The 22,472-nt window shown below is 43.4% G+C and overlaps 2 protein-coding genes across 3 annotated transcripts in view; both read right to left on the bottom strand.

Annotated features, from left to right (window-relative positions):
- Nucleotides 1-631: 631 nt before the first annotated feature.
- LOC139216276 (NACHT, LRR and PYD domains-containing protein 12-like) overlaps nucleotides 632-22,472 on the bottom strand; it is a 169,793-nt gene continuing 147,952 nt past the window's right edge. The window contains exons 8-14 of the mRNA XM_070847367.1: nucleotides 8,851-9,024; nucleotides 8,443-8,616; nucleotides 5,742-5,915; nucleotides 5,346-5,513; nucleotides 4,380-4,550; nucleotides 2,430-2,476; nucleotides 632-2,289 (exon numbers count right to left, since the gene is read on the bottom strand). Coding sequence (XP_070703468.1) covers nucleotides 1,682-2,289; nucleotides 2,430-2,476; nucleotides 4,380-4,550; nucleotides 5,346-5,513; nucleotides 5,742-5,915; nucleotides 8,443-8,616; nucleotides 8,851-9,024 — 1,516 coding nt within the window. The 3' untranslated portion in view covers nucleotides 632-1,681. The remainder of the gene's footprint in view (nucleotides 2,290-2,429; nucleotides 2,477-4,379; nucleotides 4,551-5,345; nucleotides 5,514-5,741; nucleotides 5,916-8,442; nucleotides 8,617-8,850; nucleotides 9,025-22,472) is intronic.
- On the bottom strand, nucleotides 17,086-22,200 carry sgf29 (SAGA complex associated factor 29). Of its 2 annotated transcripts, XM_070847194.1 has the most exons (10): nucleotides 22,158-22,200; nucleotides 21,443-21,524; nucleotides 21,207-21,282; nucleotides 21,037-21,109; nucleotides 20,198-20,262; nucleotides 19,955-20,078; nucleotides 19,692-19,838; nucleotides 19,519-19,554; nucleotides 18,854-19,016; nucleotides 17,086-17,629 (listed from the first exon to the last, which is right to left on the bottom strand). In XM_070847194.1, the coding sequence occupies exons 2-10, from the start codon at nucleotides 21,506-21,508 to the stop codon at nucleotides 17,513-17,515; spliced, it is 867 nt and encodes a 288-aa protein (XP_070703295.1). In that variant the 5' UTR covers nucleotides 21,509-21,524; nucleotides 22,158-22,200; the 3' UTR covers nucleotides 17,086-17,512. The 2 variants fall into 2 exon arrangements, with proteins under 2 accessions (XP_070703295.1, XP_070703294.1); XM_070847193.1 differs by lacking the exon at nucleotides 22,158-22,200 and having other exon boundaries at nucleotides 21,443-21,602.

Genomic DNA, 22,472 nt, shown 5'->3' with positions numbered 1-22,472 from the left:
CTCCATTCTTGAGTTACTTGAGTTAAATTGTAATTTTCTGAATTCACATATTGGCAGTGACAAGATGAAGACCGGCATGCAGTAACTTTCTTTTTCACAGCCTGACAGTAGACAAATCTACTTTTTCAAAGTAAAAGACTCTTCTGTCCATTTAAGGACAATAAAAATGACTCAAATGATTTTTTACATTGAATTATTGACCAGTTTGACTAGTTTGATCCAGATGGTTGTTCCTGCAGCGTGGACACTTCCCAGAACCCTCTGTGCCTGGCGTGCAGAGATTCTCCTCCTCCTCCTGCAGTCACGGTCACATCACACTGCAACAACACACACAGTCCTGTTAGAACGAGGCTCTGCAAGTCCAGTAAAAGCGACAGGTGGCATCGAATCATGTTGCTGTGATTTCATCATTTCCTGTACAAATGTAGACTCTTCCCTAAAATGATGGTTCTCTCCACGAGCACAGAGGCCTATTAACCTTTTCAGCTAACAAACCTCTGCTGTTTCCCAAAATGTCCCCCACAAATGACCGTGCTAGAGGCCTATTAACAATGAACCCGTTTTCCACTGCACATCATTTCAACACAACAATAAAGTGCAACCTGTGCAAAAGAACAAAGACAAGTGCAGGTATTTGCCAACAAATATTTATTCTCTTCCTTTATGAAGGTCACTGAATCACTGCACTCAGAACCTCTACTCTGTCAACAACACTGAATCAGTTAAACTCGTCTTTTTCCTCGTTTATTGAGGTGGTGCCCCAGTCCAGGTGGACTTTACACAATGTCCCATTAATTTATATAGTTATTAATTATCTTTGATGGTTAAATTGCCCCATCCATAGTACCAAACCCCTACATTTATTGGCGCCCTCGTACCACTGAGCACAACAGCTGACCGTTCGCCTACGACGCAGAGCTCTGGGGAGAAAAGGATGTGGCAGTCCAGTACGTGAGACAAGTGGTGTAAGTTGGAGCCGATGGTGCCTGATGGTTGAGGAGCGCCAGGCAGCATAAAGGTGAACAGTGTGTGTGCACCTGTCTGTCTCATTACATGCCCACCAGTGTCGTGTATTCTATTCATAGCATCACTGCACGATTTGGAAGTTTGTCTTGCTGCTCTTGTTGACAATATTTTTGCAGATTTGTGTCCAGAAGTCAGAATTAAAAAAGACAATCACAGGAGCAGGAAACACAAGGGGGCTGAAATGAGAGGGAAAGACATGAAGTAAACTTAGCAAAGGTCCAGTCTTGCCTGGTGAAGATCCTTTGTCCTTCCACACAGTGACATTGAATGTGTTGTTATTGATAGAGAACACTGATTATGAGTAAAGTGAAACACACATATACAAACCAACTAATGACATTTATACAAACTGTGGAAACATAAAAAAGTAAAATGATTCTTTTGATCTGATTTGTCCAATAAAAAAAATCAAGACATATTTTCGACTACATGCGTGTGTGTGTGTGTGTGTGTGTGTGTGTGTAACTTCATTGTTTATACGTGATTATTTACAGTATTGCAAAATACAGAATCTAAAAGTGAAATCTTATCGTTTGCCCCAAAAACCCTGAATGAAAACATGTTTAAAGGTTTTTAAAACCACGACATTCACTACAAAAACTTGGGTAAATGTTGCTCTAAATGGTGCAAACACAGGACACAGAGCCCCCCCCCCCTACAGCGAGCACAGAGACACTGAGCACCCAGTTCTGAACCAAAACCCAAAGCCAAAGCCAGGATAGAGAGGCTCAGTGAAGGTGGTGTTGAAGGTGTGGAGGTGGATCAGTGTGTCAGAGGAGACTCTGTAGAAGGACAGAGAGCCGGCAGGACAGTCCACATGCACCGCCACTCTGTTAGAGACAGAGGAGGAGGAGGAGGAGGAAGAGGAGGAGGAAGAGGAGGAGGAAGAGGAAGAGGAGGAGGAGGAGGAGGAGGAGGAGGGGAGGTCTGTTCTTCTCTTGTTGTGCCAGACAGAGAAACCATCATCAGAGCAGGTCAGACTCCAGGACTGGTTGTTCCGTCCAAAGCAGCAGTCATCAGTGTTTAGTTTCCTGCTGATTCCTCTGTAGCTCACTGAGACATGAACCTCTCCAGTCCACTCGACCTCCCAGTGACAGCGACCAGTCAGAGCGTCTCTGCACAGCAGCTGAAACCAGCAGTCAAACTTCTCCGGATGATCTGGATACGGCTGCTGCTCCGTCACTAGTGTCACCTTCCTGTTGCTGTCGGACAGTTGGAGCTTTCTGTTGACTGTGTTTGTGTCCACTGTGAGTTCGCAGGCATCTGACGGAGAGAACAAGACACAACACAGCAGAGGTTTATCACCTGACTCACCTCACTGGGCCGTTTGCTGCTTTATTAACAGACGCTGGTTTAACACGTGCTGCCTTGTTTCTAACGGATCAAAGTGAACACACACTCACACTTGCTCAGACCACGTCTCAGCCTCTGCTCTCCACCATGTTCCAGCCTGGAGGGAGAAACAAAGTCAGAAGCTTCCTCACCAATGATCTTCAGAAACCATCACCGTTAGATCCACCATTAAGACAACACAGCTGCATTTATAAAAACAGATTTCATGTTCAAATCAAATATTCAGAGGAATACGCCGATGAAATGATTTAGAAAAAACGTCAGACGAAAAGGAAACATCCAATAAAAGTCAAGACAATAAAATAGAGAAGGTGAAAAAATGATTCACAGAGTCGATCTAAAAGTCCTCCAGTCAGACTAGATCCAAAAGTATTAAGTGTTGAATGAAGTCTAACATCTGATAATCACACCATCAATGTCCATTTTATCTCTCGTCATTGTTCTGTGTGATATCGTCTTCATGTCGGCTGTCCCCTTGGGAGGGGTTGTTATTTTTGGGGGTGGGGCTACACTGAATGAATATATAACATATATCCATCTAGTGTCTACTCGTCTCCTTTCTGTACTGGATAGCTCTGCTTCATTAAGTCCAGTCCTGAAGCAGTGAATCCTCCCTGAACTTCCTGGATCACCTTTGGGGAAGATCTCAAAGGTACCATCGCATCCACGATGGTGAGTAATGTCAGATCACGCAGTTCAGATGGCGAGGCTCTCCCACTCCCCCGTGGTGGGTGGGATCAACGTGTGCTGTACACCGTCATCCAAGACGGTGAGCTGAAGCTCTGGAAGCTACGTGGATCAGTAGACTTCACCCCAGGAGAGGTGAGTATCACAGCTATTTCGTTCAGAGCCAGCTGGTGTGGCTGGCTACACTGCAGCTGTCAGGACGGTCCTATCACCTGAGCCTCGGGCAGTTTGAGGTGGTCCAGCAGCATGTGACACAACTCAGTCCCCGGTGAGGTTCGGGTGTGTTATCTAAGCCAGTTTGAGATGAGGAAACACTCCCTCACTGTCTGACTCACTGGCTAACTGCTGTTGCACCTGAGGTGCTGAGGTCAGGTGCAGGAGCAGCATAAGGATGAGATGGCCCAGTGGGCTGCATCTGCACAGCTCCAGGAGTGACCGGGTGCTACTGCTCGGCCTCTGCTGGAGTCACAGTACCAGAGGAGATTGGTGAATGGAACGAGCCCTGGTGTCCCCAAGGGCTGGATGAATAGGTTTGAATCCAGCGTTACAGAATGAGGAGTTGAGTTTGGTCACTCTTTCTCTTCTCTCTCTGGGTGTGAGAGGAATTCACTACAGTTTGGGTAGAGTAAAATTAAGAGACATCCAGTCTTTGACATCTGCTAAGCAATCATGGGGGGAGAATAGCTCACTCAGATTATTGAGTTTGGCCGAAAAACAGAGGTGCGTATCATCGGCACAACAGTGATACGACACTTCTCCTCACTGTACAACAGACAGATGAGATTGTAAAGACAGTGTAAAATGTACAAGACTAATAAAGATACTACTGATACACTCCCTCACACACATTATGCCTCTACAGCAAGTTTTACTCAGAAACATAAAAGTTTCATAAGTTCATAATCATTGATTAAATGATAAAAACACGACATGGCATTTAACAACATAAATGACGTCCTCACAGAAAGTAGAAATTTGTCTGAATGACTGACATTTGCTGATGAAAATCATGTAATAAGACTGAAAGCTCCAGAACAGCCAATAAAGATGGAGCTGAGACTGTTTTGTCAGCTGCTGTTTCCCAGAGACAAGAATGAACTCTGAACCTCTTGACGCGTTTGTCTTATGGTTTACAAACAAAAGCATGTTTGTCGAAGATGTCAATGACACCAGATCCTGTCTGATGTTAGTCGGGGGGTCAGTCTCAGTGGGGACGGGACCTCTCAGCTCATCAGTCTGGTACAGAACCAGCAGTCCTCAGCCTGTCAGCGTGACAGAGACACAGTGTGTGAGCTCTTGTTGTCTGTGCGTACCTGAGAGTGTCCAGCCTCCAGGATGGATCGTCCAGTCCAGCTGACAGCAGCTTCACAGAGTCTCCTGGATGGTTGTAGCTCAGGTCCAGCTCTCTCAGATGGGAGGGGTTGGATCTCAGAGCTGAGGCCAGAGAAGTACAGCCTTCCTCTGAGATCATACAGCCTGACAGCCTGGAGACACACACACACAGACGTTTCATTTATTTCCATCTATTCTTTCCTCCCGTGAATTCCCTGATTAAAATCAGTTAAATGTTACATTTTCTCATTAGTCCACTGAAAAAAGCAGTGAAATGACACCAGAACCTAAATTCAAAGTATTTTAACTCAAATCCACATTAGTTTATTTTTGATGACTCAGGGGTCGCATAACAAGACAACACTGACATGTTAACATCTTGTGAAGTTGATATTGCAAATATCTTGGCAGTTGCCTACTTCTGTGATGACCTGCTGAAGCCATCATGGTGGAGAAGAAGAGTGAAATGGAGCACCAGTGTCTGTGGAAATACTGGACTGAATTTAAAGTTGGCTGACCTCGGTGTCCTCTGTTACTGAATCACATGCAGGATATCGTACAGACTGCTGAAGTCAAAGACGAGGCTAAGTCTCCACCAGCTTGTTGCATGTTCCACTTTCTTCTTCAGCTAGTCTCTAATTGTTCCTGACTTTGCTGTTTGCAATTGGTGATTTTTTTAATATCATCATTAACTTTAATGCCTGCAACATTTAAATGGTCATGTGTTAAAGAAAAGTCCTGGCCTGGGAGTCTACAGCGTACAGTGTGGACAGTCTTTGAATGAGGGAAAACAACATGGACAACTCACATCAGGCAGAAGATTCTTTTTGTATGTCTTAGTACGTGTTGATTGACTCAGGTCGAAACCTTCAACCCCACCCATATAAAACTTTTAATGTTTGAAGTAAAACACAACGTCACACAAAAGCATCACGGCGTGACCTGACCTGAGAGTCTCCAGTCTGCAGTGTGGACTCTCCAGTGCAGCAGCGAGCAGCTCCACTCCTGAATCCTGCAGGTCGTTGTCACTCAGGTCCAGCTCTGTCAGACTACAGGACTGGGAGCTGAGCACCGAGGACAGCTCCCGACAGCATTTCCATGTGGTATATTTTAGCCTGTTTAAAAACAGAATTAAACACTTTTTCCTTTATGTTTTACTTTAACATGCCAGATATGCTCGGTGTAGGTGAACATAGCTCAGTTTATCAACAGAATTTGATTCAAAGTACCAACATGTGATCATCAAATACACAGTAGAAACCGAAGGAATACATGCCTGTCATACAGACTTTGTCAGCAAGAGTCTATGATTTATCAAAAAGGTAAATACAGTGTGACCTGACCTGAGAGTCTTTAGTCTGCAGTGTGGACTCTCCAGTCCAGCAGCGAGCAGCTCCACTCCTGAATCCTGCAGGTCGTTGTCACTCAGGTCCAGCTCTGTCAGACTACAGGACTGGGAGCTGAGCACCGAGGACAGAGCTTCACAGCTTCTCTCTGACAGGTTACAGCCGCTCAGCCTGAAGGAGAGGCAGAGATAAAGACAAACACTGACACTGTGTCTGTAATCCACAACGGAGAGCATGTCACATTTCTGTGGCTGTTGAGTGTGTTACTAGCACCGAGGACAGCTCCCGAAAGCATTTCCCTGTGAGTCTGGTGTGTTTTAGCCTGTTTAAAAGCAGAATTAAACACTTTTCCCTTTATGTTTTACTTTAACATGCCACATACAGCGGGTAAACTTGAACACGTCACCATTCTTCTCAGCAAATATATTCAATATAATATACAGTCTTCAAATCTTGAAGGTTCTGTGGGCCTCTTCTATGAACTCTGATCTTTAGTTCTGCCATTCTAGCAGCTTTATTTTCTTTCTATGAAATGAGTTGAGAGTTTCCCTGGATGTGTGTTTGGGATCATTGTCTTGCTGAAATGTCCAACCTCATCTTCGTCATCCTGGTAGATGGCAGCAGATTTTTATCAAGAATATCTCTGAAGATTTTTCCATTCATCCTTCCTTCGATTATATGAAGGTTGCCAGTACCGTATGCTGAAAAACAGCCCACACCATGATGTTCCCTCCTCCAAACTTCAATGCTGGTTTGATGTTTTTGGGGTGATGTGCAGTGCCATTTGACCTCCAAACATGGTGTGTATTAAGGCATCCAAAGAGTTCAATTTTGGTCTCATCTGACTAGACTATATTCTCCCAGTATTTCACAGGCTTGTCCAAATGTTGTGCAGCAAACTTTAAACATGCTTCAATGTGCTTTTTCTTCAGCAGTGTAGTCTTGTGTGGTGAGCGTGCACACAGGCCTCGGCGGTTGAGTGCATCTTTGAAACAATTGTACCTGGTAATTCCAGGTCTTTCTGAAGCTCTCCACAAGTGGCCCTTGCCTCTTGGACAACTCTTCTGATAATTCTTTTCACTCTGTCAGAAATCGTGCGAGGAGCACCTGGTCGTGGCCACTTTATGGTGAAATGATGTTCTTTCCACTTCTGGATCATGGCCCCAACAGTGCTCAGAAGTTTAGAAATCCTTCTGTAACCAATGCCATCAGTATGTTTTGCAACAATAATCAATCAATCAATCAATCTTTATTTATAGAGCGCCAATTCATTACAGCGTTATCTCAAGACTCTTTCCATAAAGAGCAGGTCTAGATCAAACTCTTTAATTAGAGAGAGACCAACGATTCAGGAATTCAACATTAAGGATTCAAGAATCCCCACATGAGCAGCATCAGATATTATATTGAGCAACAGTGGAGGAAGAACTCCCCTTTAACAGGAAGAAACCTTGAACAGGACCAGGATCAATGTGGGCGGCTTCTGTAGGGGTCCGTGTTGGATGGAGGTTTGGACAGAGAGAGAGAGAGAGAGAGAGAGAGAGAGAGAACACAAACAGCAACCGACATACTAACAGCAGCTATAGTACTGACAACAGGAGTGTGACTAATAAATTAGCAATATGGTAGCACTGAAAAACATGACGAGTGGCCGACGATCCGCAGCAGTGATTCATGAAGACAGAGAACCACAGCAGGAGAACCAGTACCAGGATCCACAGGAACCAGAGAACCACAGCAGGAGAACCAGTACCAGGATCCACAGGAACCTGAGAGATGAGAAAAGCACAGAAAGGCTCCGGGGAAGATAGCAAGTTAGTAACAGACATAAAAGAGACATGAAGCATCAGGATGGAGAGGAAGAGGAGGAGAGAGGAGCCCAGTGCATCATGGGAGTCCCCCGGCAGTCTGAGCCTATAGCAGCATAACTAGGGGCTGGTCTAAGGCCTGATCCAGTCCTAAACTATAGGCTTTATCACAAAGGAAGGTTTTCAGTCCACTCTTAAATGTAGAGAGGGTGTCTGCCCCCCGAACCCAGACTGGAAGGAGGTTCCACAGGAGAAGAGCCTGATAGCTGAAAGCTCTGGCTCCATCACTACTTTAGAGGACAAATAAGGTTGCGAAGGTCTTGAGAGAGCTCTTTGCTTTTACCCATCATGAGATGTTTCTTGTGTGACACCTTGGTAATGAGACACCTTTTTATAGGCCATCAGTTGGGACTGAACCAGCTGATAAGTGGCAGGATTGCTTTCTAATTACTGATTCATTTCAGCTGGTGTCTTTGCTTTCCGTGCCTTTTTGCACCTCCCTTTCTTCATGTGTTCAATATTTTTTCCCTGTGTCATTTCACATTATTACACATAACTTAATTTATAAACATCTATGGTTTGATTTCTTTGCATGTGTGGATTGCATGGGTTGTTACCAAATTTCATGTCAATAGCACCTTTAGAAATATATTTACTGAGAAAAATGGTGACATGTTCAATACTTATTTTACCTGCTGTATGCTCGGTGTAGGTGAACATAGCTCAGTTTATCAACAGAATTTGATTCAAAGTACCAACATGTGATCATCAAATACACAGTAGAAACCGAAGGAATACATGTCTGTCATACAGACTTTGTCAGCAAGAGTCTATGATTTATCAAAATGGTAAATACAGTGCGACACAAAAGCATCACGGCGTGACCTGACCTGAGAGTCTCCAGTCTGCAGTGTGGACTCTCCAGTGCAGCAGAGAGCAGCTCCACTCCTGAATCCTGCAGGTCGTTGCCACTCAGGTCCAGCTCTGTCAGACTACAGGACTGGGAGCTGAGCACCGAGGACAGCTCCCGACAGCATTTCCCTGTGAGTCTGGTGTCTTTTAGCCTGTTTAAAAACAGAATTAAACACTTTTTCCTTTATGTTTTACTTTAACATGCTCGGTGTAGGTGAACATAGCTCAGTTTATCAACAGAATTTGTTGATAGTTTTTATGATTCAAAGTACCAACATGTGATCATCAAATACACAGTAGAAACCGAAGGAATACATGTCTGTCATACAGACTTTGTCAGCAAGAGTCTATGCTTTATCAAAAAGGTAAATACAGTGTGACCTGACCTGAGAGTCTTTAGTCTGCAGTGTGGACTCTCCAGTCCAGCAGCGAGCAGCTCCACTCCTGAATCCTGCAGGTCGTTGTCACTCAGGTCCAGCTCTGTCAGACTACAGGACTGGGAGCTGAGCACCGAGGACAGAGCTTCACAGCTTCTCTCTGACAGGTTACAGCCGCTCAGCCTGAAGGAGAGGCAGAGATAAAGACTAACACTGACACTGTGTCTGTAATCCACAACGGAGAGCATGTCACATTTCTGTGGCTATTGAGTGTGTTACTGGAAACTAACAGCAATTTATCTAAATTTAAAAAATATTACCGGTATCGTAGCGATTTACAGAAAATTAATCCTTAAATGAACAGTAATTATTTTGTTTTGCATGGCTACATTTATCAGTGGGGGTGTAATCATACTGAAGGGACAACTTGAAAGATCACTTGACTAGATCTTTTCACTTTACAAAGGCTAATTGAGGACAACCCTACAGCTGTGATACAGCGAGTATCTGCAGTCACCTACAGAGCTTTGCTGGAGGCTTTGACCACTGGCAGCAGCCTGAGAAGAGCCTCATCTGAAGCAGAGTATTTCTTCAGGTCAAACACGTCCAGGTCTTCTCCTGATGACAGTAAGATGAAGACCAGAGCTGACCACTGAGCAGGAGACAGTTTGTCTGTGGAGAGGCTTCCTGATCTCAGGGACTGTTGGATCTCCTCCACTAGAGAACGATCATTCAGCTCATTCAGACAGTGGAACAGGTTGATGCTTCTCTCTGGAGACAGATTCTCACTGATCTTCTTCTTGATGTATTTGACTGTTTCCTGATTGGTCTGTGAGCTTCTTTTCTCTTTCAGTAGGTCTCGAAGGTGAGCCTGATTGGTCTGCAGAGAAAGACCCATGAGGAAGCGCAGGAACAAGTCCAGGTTACCATCTGGATTCTGTAAGGCCTTGTCAATAGCAAACCTGTGGACCTTTGTCACAGATGTTTTGAAACTCATTCGCACACGTTCCCCAATGGTATGTCCTAGTTCACACATCACATTCTTGTTTCTGTTAGTCAGTGACATCTCCACATAGAGAGCCGCCAGAAACTCCTGAACACTCAGGTGGACAAAGCTGAACATCTTGGCATTATCTTTCTTCCTCCCACGTTCCTCTTTGAAGATCTCCGTGAAGACTCCTGAGCACACTGAGGCTCCACTGACATCAATGCCACTGTCTTTTAGATCTTTCTCATAGAAGATCAGGTTGCCCTCTTTGAGCTGGTGGAAAGACAGTTTTGCTAATGATTTAATGCACTGAAAGCGCTTTTCTTGGTCATACTTATGTTTTGTCTGATCAATCAGAAACACCAGGAATTCTGCGTACATCTCAGTCAGGGTCTTGGGCAGCTCTCCTCCTGCTGTGGTCTTCAACAAATCCTCCAGAACTGTAGCACTGATCCAGCAGAAGACCGGGATGTGGCACATGATGTGGAGGCTTCGTGATGTTTTGATATGGGAGATGATTCTGTTGGCTTTCTCCTCATCTGTGAATCTCTTCCTGAAGTACTCCTCCTTCTGAGGGTCTGTGAACCCTCTGACCTCTGTCATCACGTCAACAAAGTCAGAATGGATCCGTTTGGCTGCTGCAGGCCGTGTGGTTATCCAGAGGCGAGCAGAAGGAAGCAGTCTTCTCTTGATGAGGTTTGACAACAGCACATCCACTGATGTCGGCTTTGTCACGTCAATCTTCACTGCCTGGTTTTCATTGGTTGAACAGTCCAGCTGAAGGTGGCTCTCGTCCAGTCCATCCAAAACAAACAGGAGTTTGAATTCACTGCTGTCAAAGTTCAGGTTTCCTGACGACTGCAGAGATGTAAAGATGTCATTGAGAGCTTCTTCCTTGATGCTTCTGGTCTCTGTGATACATTCATGAATTAGTTCTGCGAAACGAAACTTTTGTCCCCTCCATAAATTCAGCTCGCGGAAGGTGAAGGGGAATATCAGATGCACATCTTGATGGGCTCTTCCTTCACTCCAGTCCAGCACAAACTTACGCACAAAAAATGTTTTGCCAATTCCTGCGATTCCATTGGTCAATACTGTTCTTATTGATCTTTGTTTTCCAGGGGGGGGTTTGAACATCTCACTTGTTTTAACTGATTTCTCTGTTCCTGCTGGCTTCACCACGGCCTCAATCTGCCTGACCTCATGCTGTGTGTTGGTCTGTACGTCACCCCCAACTGTGATGTACAGCTCTGTGTAGACATCATCCAGACATTGCTCATCCTTCTTCTGTGACCACCCCTCTTGTGCACACATAAACGTGGTCTTGAAATTTGCTTGAAGCATTTGTTGGTAATCTGAGATGCGTTGTGGCACTGGTACTGGACCTATTGCATCTGTGTGACATAAATAGAAACGTAAGTGCAGTCAAACTGAATTTTTCAGTTACAATTGGAGCAAGCTGTGAAAAGTAGTTTACAAACTATCTTAAAGTTTAGGTTTGAACACATCATTCTCTTTTGTGCACACCAGCTTTACAACATTCAAACGGGGTGTTGCAATAAACTGGTATTGATGATAGCCATGATATGTGAAAAATGAAATACTGTCATGTAAAGAATCCAGCACCCGATATAGTGACTGACCTCCTTAGCAAAACAACTGGGGCCAATCACAAGGACCTAAGTTTTGTCAGAATTGCGATGGAGGATGGACATCCAATTAGTAACAGAGGCTAGCCAGCCATGAAAGGGTGGAAAGGTTATTGAGGTTATTTGGTTTAACCAAAAAGTAAAGCAGTGTGTCATCAGCATAGAAATTTTAAGAAAGTCTGTCAATCAGATTGGCAAGGTAGAGCAAACCATTTTTGAGCTCCACATCTTTGGAATTAACTTTATTGAAATCTTCACATTGAAGTTCAAAGCCCAAACACATATCGTCCTCATCACTGGTGGTTTTGTAAAGCCAGGTTCAAAATGTTTCATTTTGTTGACATGTTACAGCCAAAGGTTTCTACGGAGGAAACTTTGGATATCTTTTTTTATTGCTCCATTGATCAGAGAATACTGTCAACAGCCTTAAAAAATGCCATGCTTTTAGGAATAAAATGTTCTTTAAATCAGGCTATGAGTGACATATGACCAAACGCCTCTTTGAAAACCTTCACATTATAAGCAGCAACTAAACAGGAAAGTGTGATCAATGTATGCGCTGCTTAAATGGAGGTTTCTGGCTCAGAGTGAGACTCATTTTGAGAAAATGGCCTTTAAATAGATGAAATCTACAGATGCAGAGAGACAAAGTGAAGTAAAACAAAACCAAAACTCCTAAATGTGGATTTTGGATGTTTACTTTCTGCTAGCATAGCAGAAGACATGTGATAGAAGCCTCCTGCAGCACAATCCACTGTCCCAACAGCCTCACTTTCATTTATAGATCCCAACTGATCGCAACCACATATAAAATAAATAAAATAATGATGCTGTCTATGGCAGCCAAGAAACATTCAGGACATTTGCAAATTAAGTTTAAGACTTTGTAATAGCTTCACGGGCCTTTTATTGAGGGAACTGAATTAACTGGGTTTTTTTTTAGACTTTAAGCATTCTAAGCATGTTCACTGTGGACAAAATAATAAAAGGGCGCAAAACTATAAAGACAGGTTACTATATCTGTAGCATAGTAACATTTCAATTCCTACGGATAAATTACTGAAATATGATGATAGTATACAGCAACAGCACTAAACCAAAAAAGATGTACTGTTAGAATAACATTTTCGGACATGCAAATACTCCTCAAAGTCGATCAAAATCAAATCGAATCTGAGAAGGGTCAAACTACCTACCTACATATAGATATGAAAGAAAGGTGATTCTAAAGTCAGCACAGGTTGAATCCCCCTTTAAAGTACTTTCTGTAATGGATGCTAGGCTAGAAATCCATCAAATGGGAATGACTGTGAGTGAAACATAAAAACAGTAGAATTCTGACACCAAATGCATTATTTACATTTGAAGTAGTTTTGGCCCCGAAAGAAGAAGAATTAAATGATTAAAACTTCCATTGAGTCGACGTCTCCTACAGCGTTGCAAGATAAGGGAGAATCCTGTTGGAGCCACACACTGTACATAAGAAGTGGACACAGTGACATCACCCACTGGTGTGTGGATGGGTGTTTTGAAGCCTTGAGTTGATGCAGAAGTTTTCATCTCTGATTGGTTAGGTTCAGACATGACCCTCCTCTGATTGGTTAGTGAGCAGGTAGCCCCGCCCTTGTATGTTTCATTGTATTTATTGAATTTAACCGAATCAGGATGATGTGACTCGGAATCAAATCGATTTGGGAAATCAATTTTTACAGTGTTTCTGCAGTGTTTTTAACAGTGTTTCTACAGTGTTTTTAAACAGTGTTTCTGCAGTGTTTTACAGTGTTCTGCAGTGTTTATAAACAGTGTTTCTGCAGTGTTTTTACAGTGTTCTGCAGTGTTTTTACAGTGTTGTTTTTACAGTGTTTTTAGGGTGTTGTTTTTACAGTGTTTCTACAGTGTTTTCACAGGGTTGTTTTTACAGTGTTTCTGCAGTGTTTGTATAGTATTTCTACAGTGTTGTTTTTACAGTGTTTCTGTAGTGTTTTTATAGTGTTTCTACAGTGCTTTTACAGTGTTTCTACAGTGTTGTTTTACAGTGTTGTTTTTACAGTGTTTCTGTAGTGTTTTTATAGTGTTTCTACAGTGCTTTTACAGTGTTTCTACAGTGTTGTTTTACAGTGTTGTTTTTACAGTGTTTCTGCAGTGTTTGTATAGTGTTTCTACAGTGTTTCTACAGTGTTTTTTTTACAGTGTTTCTAAAGTGTTTTTACAGTGTTTCTAAAGTGTTTTTACAGTGTTTTTAACAGTGTTTCTGCAGCGTTTTTAACAGTGTTCTGCAGTGTCTTTACAGTGTTGTTTTTACAGTGTTTTTACAGTGTTGTTTTTACAGTGTTTCTGCAGTGTTTTTATAGTGTTTCTACAGTGTTGTTTTTACAGTGTTTTTATAGTGTTTGTGCAGTGTTTTACAGTGTTTCTGCAGTGTTTTTACAGTGTTGTTTTTACAGTGTTTCTGCAGTGTTTTTTGTTTTTTTTTAAGTTTCTGCAGTTTTTTACAGTGTTGTTTTCACAGTGTTTCTGCAGTGTTTTTACAGTGTTTTCACAGGGTTGTTTTTAACAGTGTTTCTGCAGTGTTTTTTTCAGTGTTGTTTTTACAGTGTTTCTGCAGTGTTTGTATAGTGTTTCTACAGTGTTTTTACAGTGGTGTTTCTACAGTGTTTTTAACAGTGTTCTGCAGTGTTTTTACAGTGTTGTTTTCACAGTGTTTTTACGGTGTTGTTTTAACAGTGTTTCTACAGTGTTTTTACAATGTTGTTTTTACAGTGTTTCTGCAGTGTTTTTATAGTGTTTCTACAGTGTTGTTTTTACAGTGTTTCTGCAGTGTTTTATAGTGGTTTTTACAGTGTTTCTACAGTGTTTTACAGTGTTTTTAGTGTTGTTTTTACAGTGTTTCTGCAGTGTTTTTACAGTGTTGTTTTTACAGTGTTTCTACAGTGTTTTTACAGTGTTTCTACAGTGTTTTACAGTGTTTTTATAGTGTTTTTACAGTGTTTCTACAGTGTTTTACAGTGTTTTTATAGTGTTTTTACAGTGTTTCTACAGTGTTTTACAGTGTTTTTATAGTGTTTCTACAGTGTTTTTACAGTGTTGTTTTTACAGTGTTTTTGCAGTGTTTTTGCAGTGGTTTTACATCTAATATAGTTCAAACAACCTGAACTTAACAGCACTACTGTTCCATGAGCTCTGTTTGTTTGGAGTGAATACTTGTCTTGCTGGAGAATTTATCAGATCGACTGTGAAAACGTGTGTGGGGACACGACCTTTATCAGATTTTAGGATTTTTGTACTTTTAGTTTCACTGAGGTAATGATGGAGGATGTCTGCACCGAAGCATTGAGATATATTTCAATAGATATTAGTCCCAGACTGAAGGAAGACATGTAGAGTATCAGTCAAAAGTTTGGACACACCTTCTCATCCGACGGTTCCTCTTTCTTTCTCATCAGTTTCTACATTGTAGATTAATATTGAAGACATCAGAACTGTGGAGGAGCACATGTGGAATCATGCAGTGAATAAAGAAGTGATATTTCAGATTCCTCAGAGGAGCCTCCTTTGCTCACTTATTCTCTCAGTCAGCTGCATGTTTTTGAGTTTCTTGCCTTCTGAATGTGTGTGAGAGCATCAGTTGTGCTGGTCCACAGTTCTACACAGTGATCAGCCCTATCAGAGAGACGACAGGCCATCGATACATTAAGACATGAAGGTCAGTCAGTCCAGAAAATGTCAAGAACTTTGAATGTGTCCTCCAGTGCAGTCATGAAAACCATCAAACGCTCTGATGAAACTGCCCCCCCCCCAGGAGAGTCAGTTCATCAGAGTTACCAGCCTCAGAAACCACAAATGAACAGCACCTCAGCATCAGCTGTTCAGAAGTGGCTCCTCTGAAGAGTCTAAAATATAAAACATATTCTGGTTTGTTTTCCATCCTTCAACCTTTGTCATAGTGACGAGATCAGGCCTGGAACTGTTTCCAGACTTCCATACTCAGGCACCCTGTTCCTTCACAGGTTCTGTGTTATCATCCCACTCTTTTTATCTGGAGATACATTTTATTTATTCTTTAATAAAAGTGACTGACCTTTTGGGCCCGAGTTGGTGTTTTGCAGCCCAGAGGCTGCAGACACCAGATGATTCCTGCGAATCTTCTGTAAAATCTCCTCGGTCATCTCCAGAGCTCCATGAAGCTCATAGGCGTTCACCATCGCATCCACTATCAAGCACCTGGTCTCCGTCTGCAGCTTGCATGCTCTGATGGGTTGGTAGCCTTCCAGGACGCCAGACCGCTGCAGGTACCATTTGAAGGTGCAGAACTCGTCATTTGTCAAATCCTCCAGCTTGTTCAGGAGGTCCCCTGGCGTCATCGAGGCTCCGTGTGCGTGCTGCATGGACAGTAAAGTGTGTGCAGTAACGACACTACAGCCAGAAGAAGTGCTGATATCACTGGAGTTTAGAACTGTTCACCAACTTAGGCTGGCGTGACTCAAAGTGGCGGTGGGGTGGGCCACTGGTGCTGTGGGTGTCCTGGTCTAAAAGGACAGGACAAAGTGAAGTGTTGGCCTCTTGTAGAAGGCTCTGTGTGAAAACTGCAGCAGTTTGCCCCCGTTGGTGTTTTGTTTTCTCCCTGCAGTTGTGCACAAGGCTTTTGTCTGATGGCCACAGTGCGTGTAGACAGAGGTGTGAGTGGACAGGTACAGGTGGGCAGCACACTCCAGACAGACAGACAGACAGACAGACAGACACGAGGCTCTTACTTCACCTGGAGTGCACTCTGGAGGTTTGGAGGATCTCAGGACCTGCTGCATGAAGGTTTAAACAAACGAAGAAAGAGGAAACTCTGGACGTCAGCTCACACCGGCACGGTCCCACGTCCACACTCCCGCCGTGCTCTGGTGGACAAATGTCACATTTGCAGACTTTCCTTGAGTTTAAATAGGAAATCACATGATACGTGCATCATGCAAAGGAAACCAAAATGTGACCCCAAAGGCAAACCTGGGCCCTATTTTTAGGTATTTTACGTTTGAAATGGCCTGTAAGTTTAGAAATTGTGTTATTGTGTGACTCTGGTGTTTTTAAAGGTTAATTCTGATACAAACTTACTTTTTTAATCAATCAAGGCAGCAGCAGAGCAGCAGCAGCTCCTGTGTCCCGTTCTCTAAAATCCCTGTTTTAGTGAATGTAGTCTGGTGTGTGTGCTGTTTGTGGTTAAACCAAAAGGATCTTCCAGGTCTCTCTCTGTAGGGATCCTTTCCATGATGCTGTCACACACTTAGAATAACACTCGGAGCCTGTCAGTGGATCAAACAAGCTCTTTTAGTGGACCTACTGTGACCAGGTTTCAGTCATTTAGTCACCAGAATGTGTGTAAATAAGGTTAAAATTTATCATTAAAAATGCCAATTTGTGTTTATAGAGACAGAAAAATCTTTCTCCAAAAGTTTACTTGTTATCTTTTGGGGTTTTCTGAGCTGTTTCACCATTATCAACAGATTAGTTTTAGATTAGTAGGCTGTGAGCTCCTCCTACATCTCCTTTGTGCAATGCAATGTGGGCCAGTAGTGTTCATCAACAGCATACTCAAAAACCAGGAGAGTTTGAGTCTCCATATTGACTGTTTGGAGTGTTTTGGAGTACTTTATTTCATCCGTTTGGCTGTGTGAACACACTACATACTCAGTATGAGGTGGATCAAGGCCACAAATAATACTCCCCCACCCTCCATGAGGCGTTCAGGTGTTCTTAGTTAACATCACTTATTCTGTGTCTTGGCGGTTAAGCATTAAAAAGAGAGTCTACTCGGGGTGTTCTTGCTTGATTGACAGTCAGCTCCAAGCCTCCATTTTGGAATGGTCACCTTCTGTGATCAACAAGAGAGCAAACCTGCTCCACACGCTGCTGAGAGCCTGGTTTGAGATCGGACAAACATTTCTGAACATGTTTTAATATCAAATGGATTTCAGGGCCATTTCAACACAGTCACGCTCCCACACAGGCTTCGTCAGGGTCCTTCAGAGTCTCGCCATCAAACCGCCGGTCACTTCTTCTTGTTCTCCTTGCAGGCGACCACGTAGCGCTGAGCCACGTTGAGCGGTGGGGAGTAACCGTCAGCGTACGACGTGTCCTCGAACAGCACCGAGTAGTCGTCCTGAGGCTGCAAACACACACACACACACACTGAGATTAGTCTGAGAGGAGAAGCTGGTGTGTGTTCCTCAAGTCGCACTCAGTATTTTTAGCTTCTGGAACACAGACTAATAAAAGCAGCAGTCACAGGATTAGATTTGGTTTCTTATGTTCACAGAATGAAATCTGTCGGCTGCAGTCCACGGTTAGACTCTCGACATGACGAGCAGATTCTTCTTGTGACTGCAGGCAGCCAAAAAAGTGTTGGAATTGGTCCTGTAGATCGCCGCAGCCGCCACATGGGCTGCAACAGTAACACCCAAGTAAGGTATGGTGTGATTGAGTAAATGTACTTAGTCCAGCCAAGACACATCAACCTATATGTAATAGATTGGTTGTTCCTGTGATCTCCTTGGAAAAAACTGTGGGGAAAAGAGCTTGTTTGATCCACTGACAGGCTCAGAGTGTTATTCTAAGTGTGTGACAGCATCATGGAAAGGATCCCTACAGAGAGAGACCTGGAAGATCCTTTTGGTTTAACCACAAACAGCACACACACCAGACTACATTCACTAAAACAGGGATTTTAGAGAACAGGACACAGGAGCTGCTGCTCTGCTGCTGCCTCCATCAGTCAGTGTGTCTGTGTTACTGTGTGACTTTGGTGTTTAAAGGGTTGGTTCACATCCAACACAATATCACAAACAAACTAACCAAATGAGGCAGCAGTAGACCAACAGCTCCTGTGTTCTGCAAGGAAAAATTACTGTTTTTGTCAGTGGAGTCTGGTGTCTTATAAAATGTTTTGTCCCTCAGCATCTTGTTTTGTGTTGTGTGGTATTTCTATTTTGTACTTTTTATTGTATAAATGTGTATATGAGCCTGACTCTCAGTTGGTTTTGCCTGGATTAAATGCCTGATCTCTGCTGGTATTTACAGCTCCAGAAGAGTACTGACCTGTTTGGGGAAAAGATGATTCATTTTCAGTTTTTGTGATGTAAAAGACTCTGTTCTGACTCTGCTCTAACTAACTCTTTGATTAAATCACTGGTGTTATTGAGGAATCTACAAACATTTTGAGCTTTAAACACTAAAGAAATAACACGGATAACAGGCGAAGAGGCGACGGCCTGAACAGGAGTCAGTCAACGACTGTTAGAGTGATAGATCCTACTGACATTCCTATTGGCTGTACAAACCCTGATAGGAGCCACATGTGAAATAATGCTGGGCCCAGTGCTGAGAGTCTCACCCTGTGTGGTGGAGTGTGGATGAGGGCCCGGTAGAAGCAGGTGGTCTGGGGGTAGAGGGCCAGCACCAGCTGGTCCTTACTGAACAGGGCCTCGGGGTCCGTCTCTGGGTTGGCCTTCCACTGAGGCAGAGGGATGATTCGCCGTCTACTCAGAGTGTGTCTCCTGATCACAGACAAGGACACACACACACACACACACACACACTTGTCAGACACAAAGTATCACTGGACGACCAGATTTGGAGCCTAGAATTGGTTGAGGAGATTGTCTCTGACCTTTTTGTTCAACTACTAACAGCCGTTATATCCCTCTCTTCAAAGCCACCAGACTCCATTGACAAAAACACTGATTTTTCCTTTGCTAATCTACTGCTGCCTCGATAGTTTGTTAGATGGTTAGTTAGTTTGTGTTGCTGTGTGTTACACAAATATTGTGTTGGATCTGAACGAACCCTTTAAAACACCAAAGTCACACAATAACACAAACTAACTAACTGATGGAGGCAGCAGCAGAGCAGCAGCTCTAAAACCCCTGTTTTAGTGAATGTAGTCTGGTGTGTGTGCTGTTTGTGGTTAAACCAAAAGGATCTTCCAGGTCTCTCTCTGTAGGGATCCTTTCCATGATGCTGTCACACACTAATATAAGAGATGGTAAATGGACTCACTCTTTGCCCTCTTCATCGATGTCGTCCACTTCGTATCTGGGGGAAGAGTTAAAGAAAAGTCAGATCTGTTTGAGAACATAAAACTGGTTTCCTGAGAGTTTTCATGGGTCTCCCATCCTGCGGTCAAACGCTGATGTATGTATGTGTGTCTGCTGTGTGTGACGCAGACTCACTTGTTGGTGGAGTGGTTGTAGCTGACCACCTCAGCCAGGATCCACTGCTCGTCTCCATCTACGGCCTTCACCCTCGCCGCCACCTTGTCGCCCTGTTTGGCCACGTAGTCGCTGCTGGCTGGAGTGGCCCCGCACAGAGGAGGGGGGCTGTGGGGAAAAATAGCCCGCAAAACTCAAGCAAAACTCTAGCCTTGTGATGCGTAATAAGAATGTGGCCAAGATAATAACAAGCATGAGTGATAATGAGGCAGTGAAGCAGTTACCTCTCCCCCGGCTTGCCGATCCACAGAGGAAGCGTCATGGCCGACTGCTGCAGAAGCGTCATCAGGACGCCTCGCCTCATCCTGGGAGGGTCGCTGTCGCTGTAGACTCCCGCCATCTTAGCAGCTGCAAAAACACAAATTAATAATTTAAATCTTAAAACCTGAATATCTTAATGTTAAAAAAAAACAAAAAACACAAGTTACAGAAATCAGTTGTTAAAGAGCAACAGGTCACACACATACCTATCCTCCTCTCCTCCAACAGAGACTTGATCTCTGCAATTTTATCGAGAGCGTGACGCAGAATGCTGCGAGGAGTAAAAGGAAGAGAGGAACAAAGAGTGTTAGGTGGATTAACCCTCCACACTGATGTCATCTGGAGATCTGAATGAATGTCCAGAGGTTTAATGGGTTTTTGGTGACTGTCTTACCACACACCTTCTCTTAAACCAAAGTTAAAACCTCTATAGACACTGTTTTTAATGTAACGCAGGCTGATGAAGGACGTGAGGGTCTTACTGATGTGTGCGGTGTGTACCCTGTAATAAGCACTACCTTCACACCAGTGAAATTAAGCAAGTTCCTCTATCACCATTACTTTTATGGTGCCCTGTGGAAGGAGAAAACGTTCATTCCCCACCACTTCCATCCTTTCCAAACCCATTACACCTTCATCAACTGTTAAAGAGCAGATGTGGCTCAGAGGTCGTCCATCAAGTGGAAGGTTGCCGGTTTGATCCCCGGCTCCTACGAGCCAAGACATTGAACCCCAACTTGCTCCTGAAGCAGCTTCAGCGTGTGAATGTGTGTGAAAGAACGGTCTCCTTCAACTTAGATTCCTCCTGAATGAATGATGTGAGAGTGAGGATGTGATGTAAAAGCGCTTTGAGCAGTGGAAATGACAGACCATTTACCACATGTGGTATTCTTAAACCTGTGACAGTAAAACAGACTTTGTCCTACTTTACATTAGACAGAATCAGAGCACTAAACCACTAAATTACACAAAAACTAAAATTAGACACCACTACATTCCCCCACGTCACCCAGAACCAAAGGGCAGGTACTTTGTGGCTCCACACCTGCACTCTGCCTCGGCGTCTGCTTTGGCTGTGGTGTACAGTCCCCTCAGCTTGGTGCGGTAGTATGGGGAGGCTGTGTGACACAGAGGAATGAGACACACGATTTAAGTGAATCATCACACACATAACAGACCAGCAGGCTAATAACCAGCTCACAAAGTGTGACTGACTTTTGTTTTCCGTCTGCATCCTCTCGTGTGTTTTCTGAATGTTGAGCAGATTGTGTTCACTGCGGGACCTCTCCTCCTGGGAAGACAGACGTGGGGATTATTTGGATTTGGTTAACTTGAAGTAACTGACTTACATTGTACTGTACATCTAAAAATTACAAACTTGACACAGTTACACCCCTCAAAGTCTATTTAAATCAGGGTGTAACGACTATTAACCAATGCCACTGACTTACCTGAGTCTGTTTGATGAGCTGATGGAGCTCTGTGAGCAGCTCGGCAATCTTGGTATCGGCTGACATGTCCGTACCTTCAAGGCTATGGCACATTCAGACAGGGTCTAATCAGGGCAGCACTGATACATACAAAACCCCATAAGGAAATCTGTCATTTGAGAGGCGCGGAGGACGGCTTATATTAGTATAACCAGAGCAAATTGTGTTTGTACATTTTAACATTATTTTAATACAGCACATTGGATGAAAGCCGAATAAAACAGCGAACCCTAAATGATTTGATTAACACTCCACCGAGTTTCTATATCTCCTATATAACAGGACATTTTCAAATTTACAGATTTCTGGATGGAATTTGGTGTAAAGGCTGATTGTGAAAAAAATCGCTCGCATTGAGGCCAAAGCGACAACTGTGGCGTTTAGACGGTGGACAAATGCATAACTTTGTTCTAGCTGGCTAAAATACTAACGTTACCTCTAGTGGTGGGAATGAATGAGTCTGGGTGACGTTAAAGCCACTGGGGCGCTATGTTAGCTAATGTTAGCCGACTTGGTTAGCAAGCTAGCGAGTGGTTTGTTTCACTGTTAGCCTGGTTGTTGGCTAAAATGTGTACTCATGCACCCAATACTTTAGCTATTCATATTTCCACTTCAATCACGTAATGTACACGAGATGGTTTGTTTTCCTAACAATACAACATGTAGCACTACTCACCGTGGTAGCTGTTCTGTTTATTTATGGGAGACCTGCTAGCTACATACACTAGCTTCTCCTTCTTCTGTGGTGTTTATGGGGTAGCTGGTATCCCAGCATTCCACAGCGCCGCCAGCTGGACGGAGGGCGGAACAGCAGGCTCAGAAAACGTCTACTTGAGTATTTCCATTTTCTGCTACTATAAACTTTTACTACACGATTCGGACGGAACTTCACTCTGTCTTTATCTTTAGTTGTTTTGCAGATTCAGATCAACTGTAGAAGATAGAAGAAATGAAATAAGATGTAATAATACAGTCTCAGATCAAATGAGCA

The sequence above is a fragment of the Pempheris klunzingeri genome, chromosome 17 (genome assembly GCF_042242105.1).
Source record: "Pempheris klunzingeri isolate RE-2024b chromosome 17, fPemKlu1.hap1, whole genome shotgun sequence".
In the NCBI taxonomy this organism is placed as follows: domain Eukaryota; kingdom Metazoa; phylum Chordata; class Actinopteri; order Acropomatiformes; family Pempheridae; genus Pempheris; species Pempheris klunzingeri.
This window is presented reverse-complemented; position numbering and strand designations above follow the sequence as displayed.

Bases quoted from the DNA above. Each gene is read 5' to 3' on its own strand.
- sgf29 (XM_070847193.1), bottom strand. From the start codon at position 21,535: ATGTGCCATAGCCTTGAAGGTACGGACATGTCAGCCGATACCAAGATT. The intron at 19,555-19,691 runs GTGAGTCTGCGT...CTCTTCCCCCAG, and splicing joins TACAACCACTCCACCAACAA to ATACGAAGTGGACGACATCG. The intron at 19,017-19,518 runs GTGAGTCCATTT...GTCTGTGATCAG, and splicing joins ATCGATGAAGAGGGCAAAGA to GAGACACACTCTGAGTAGAC.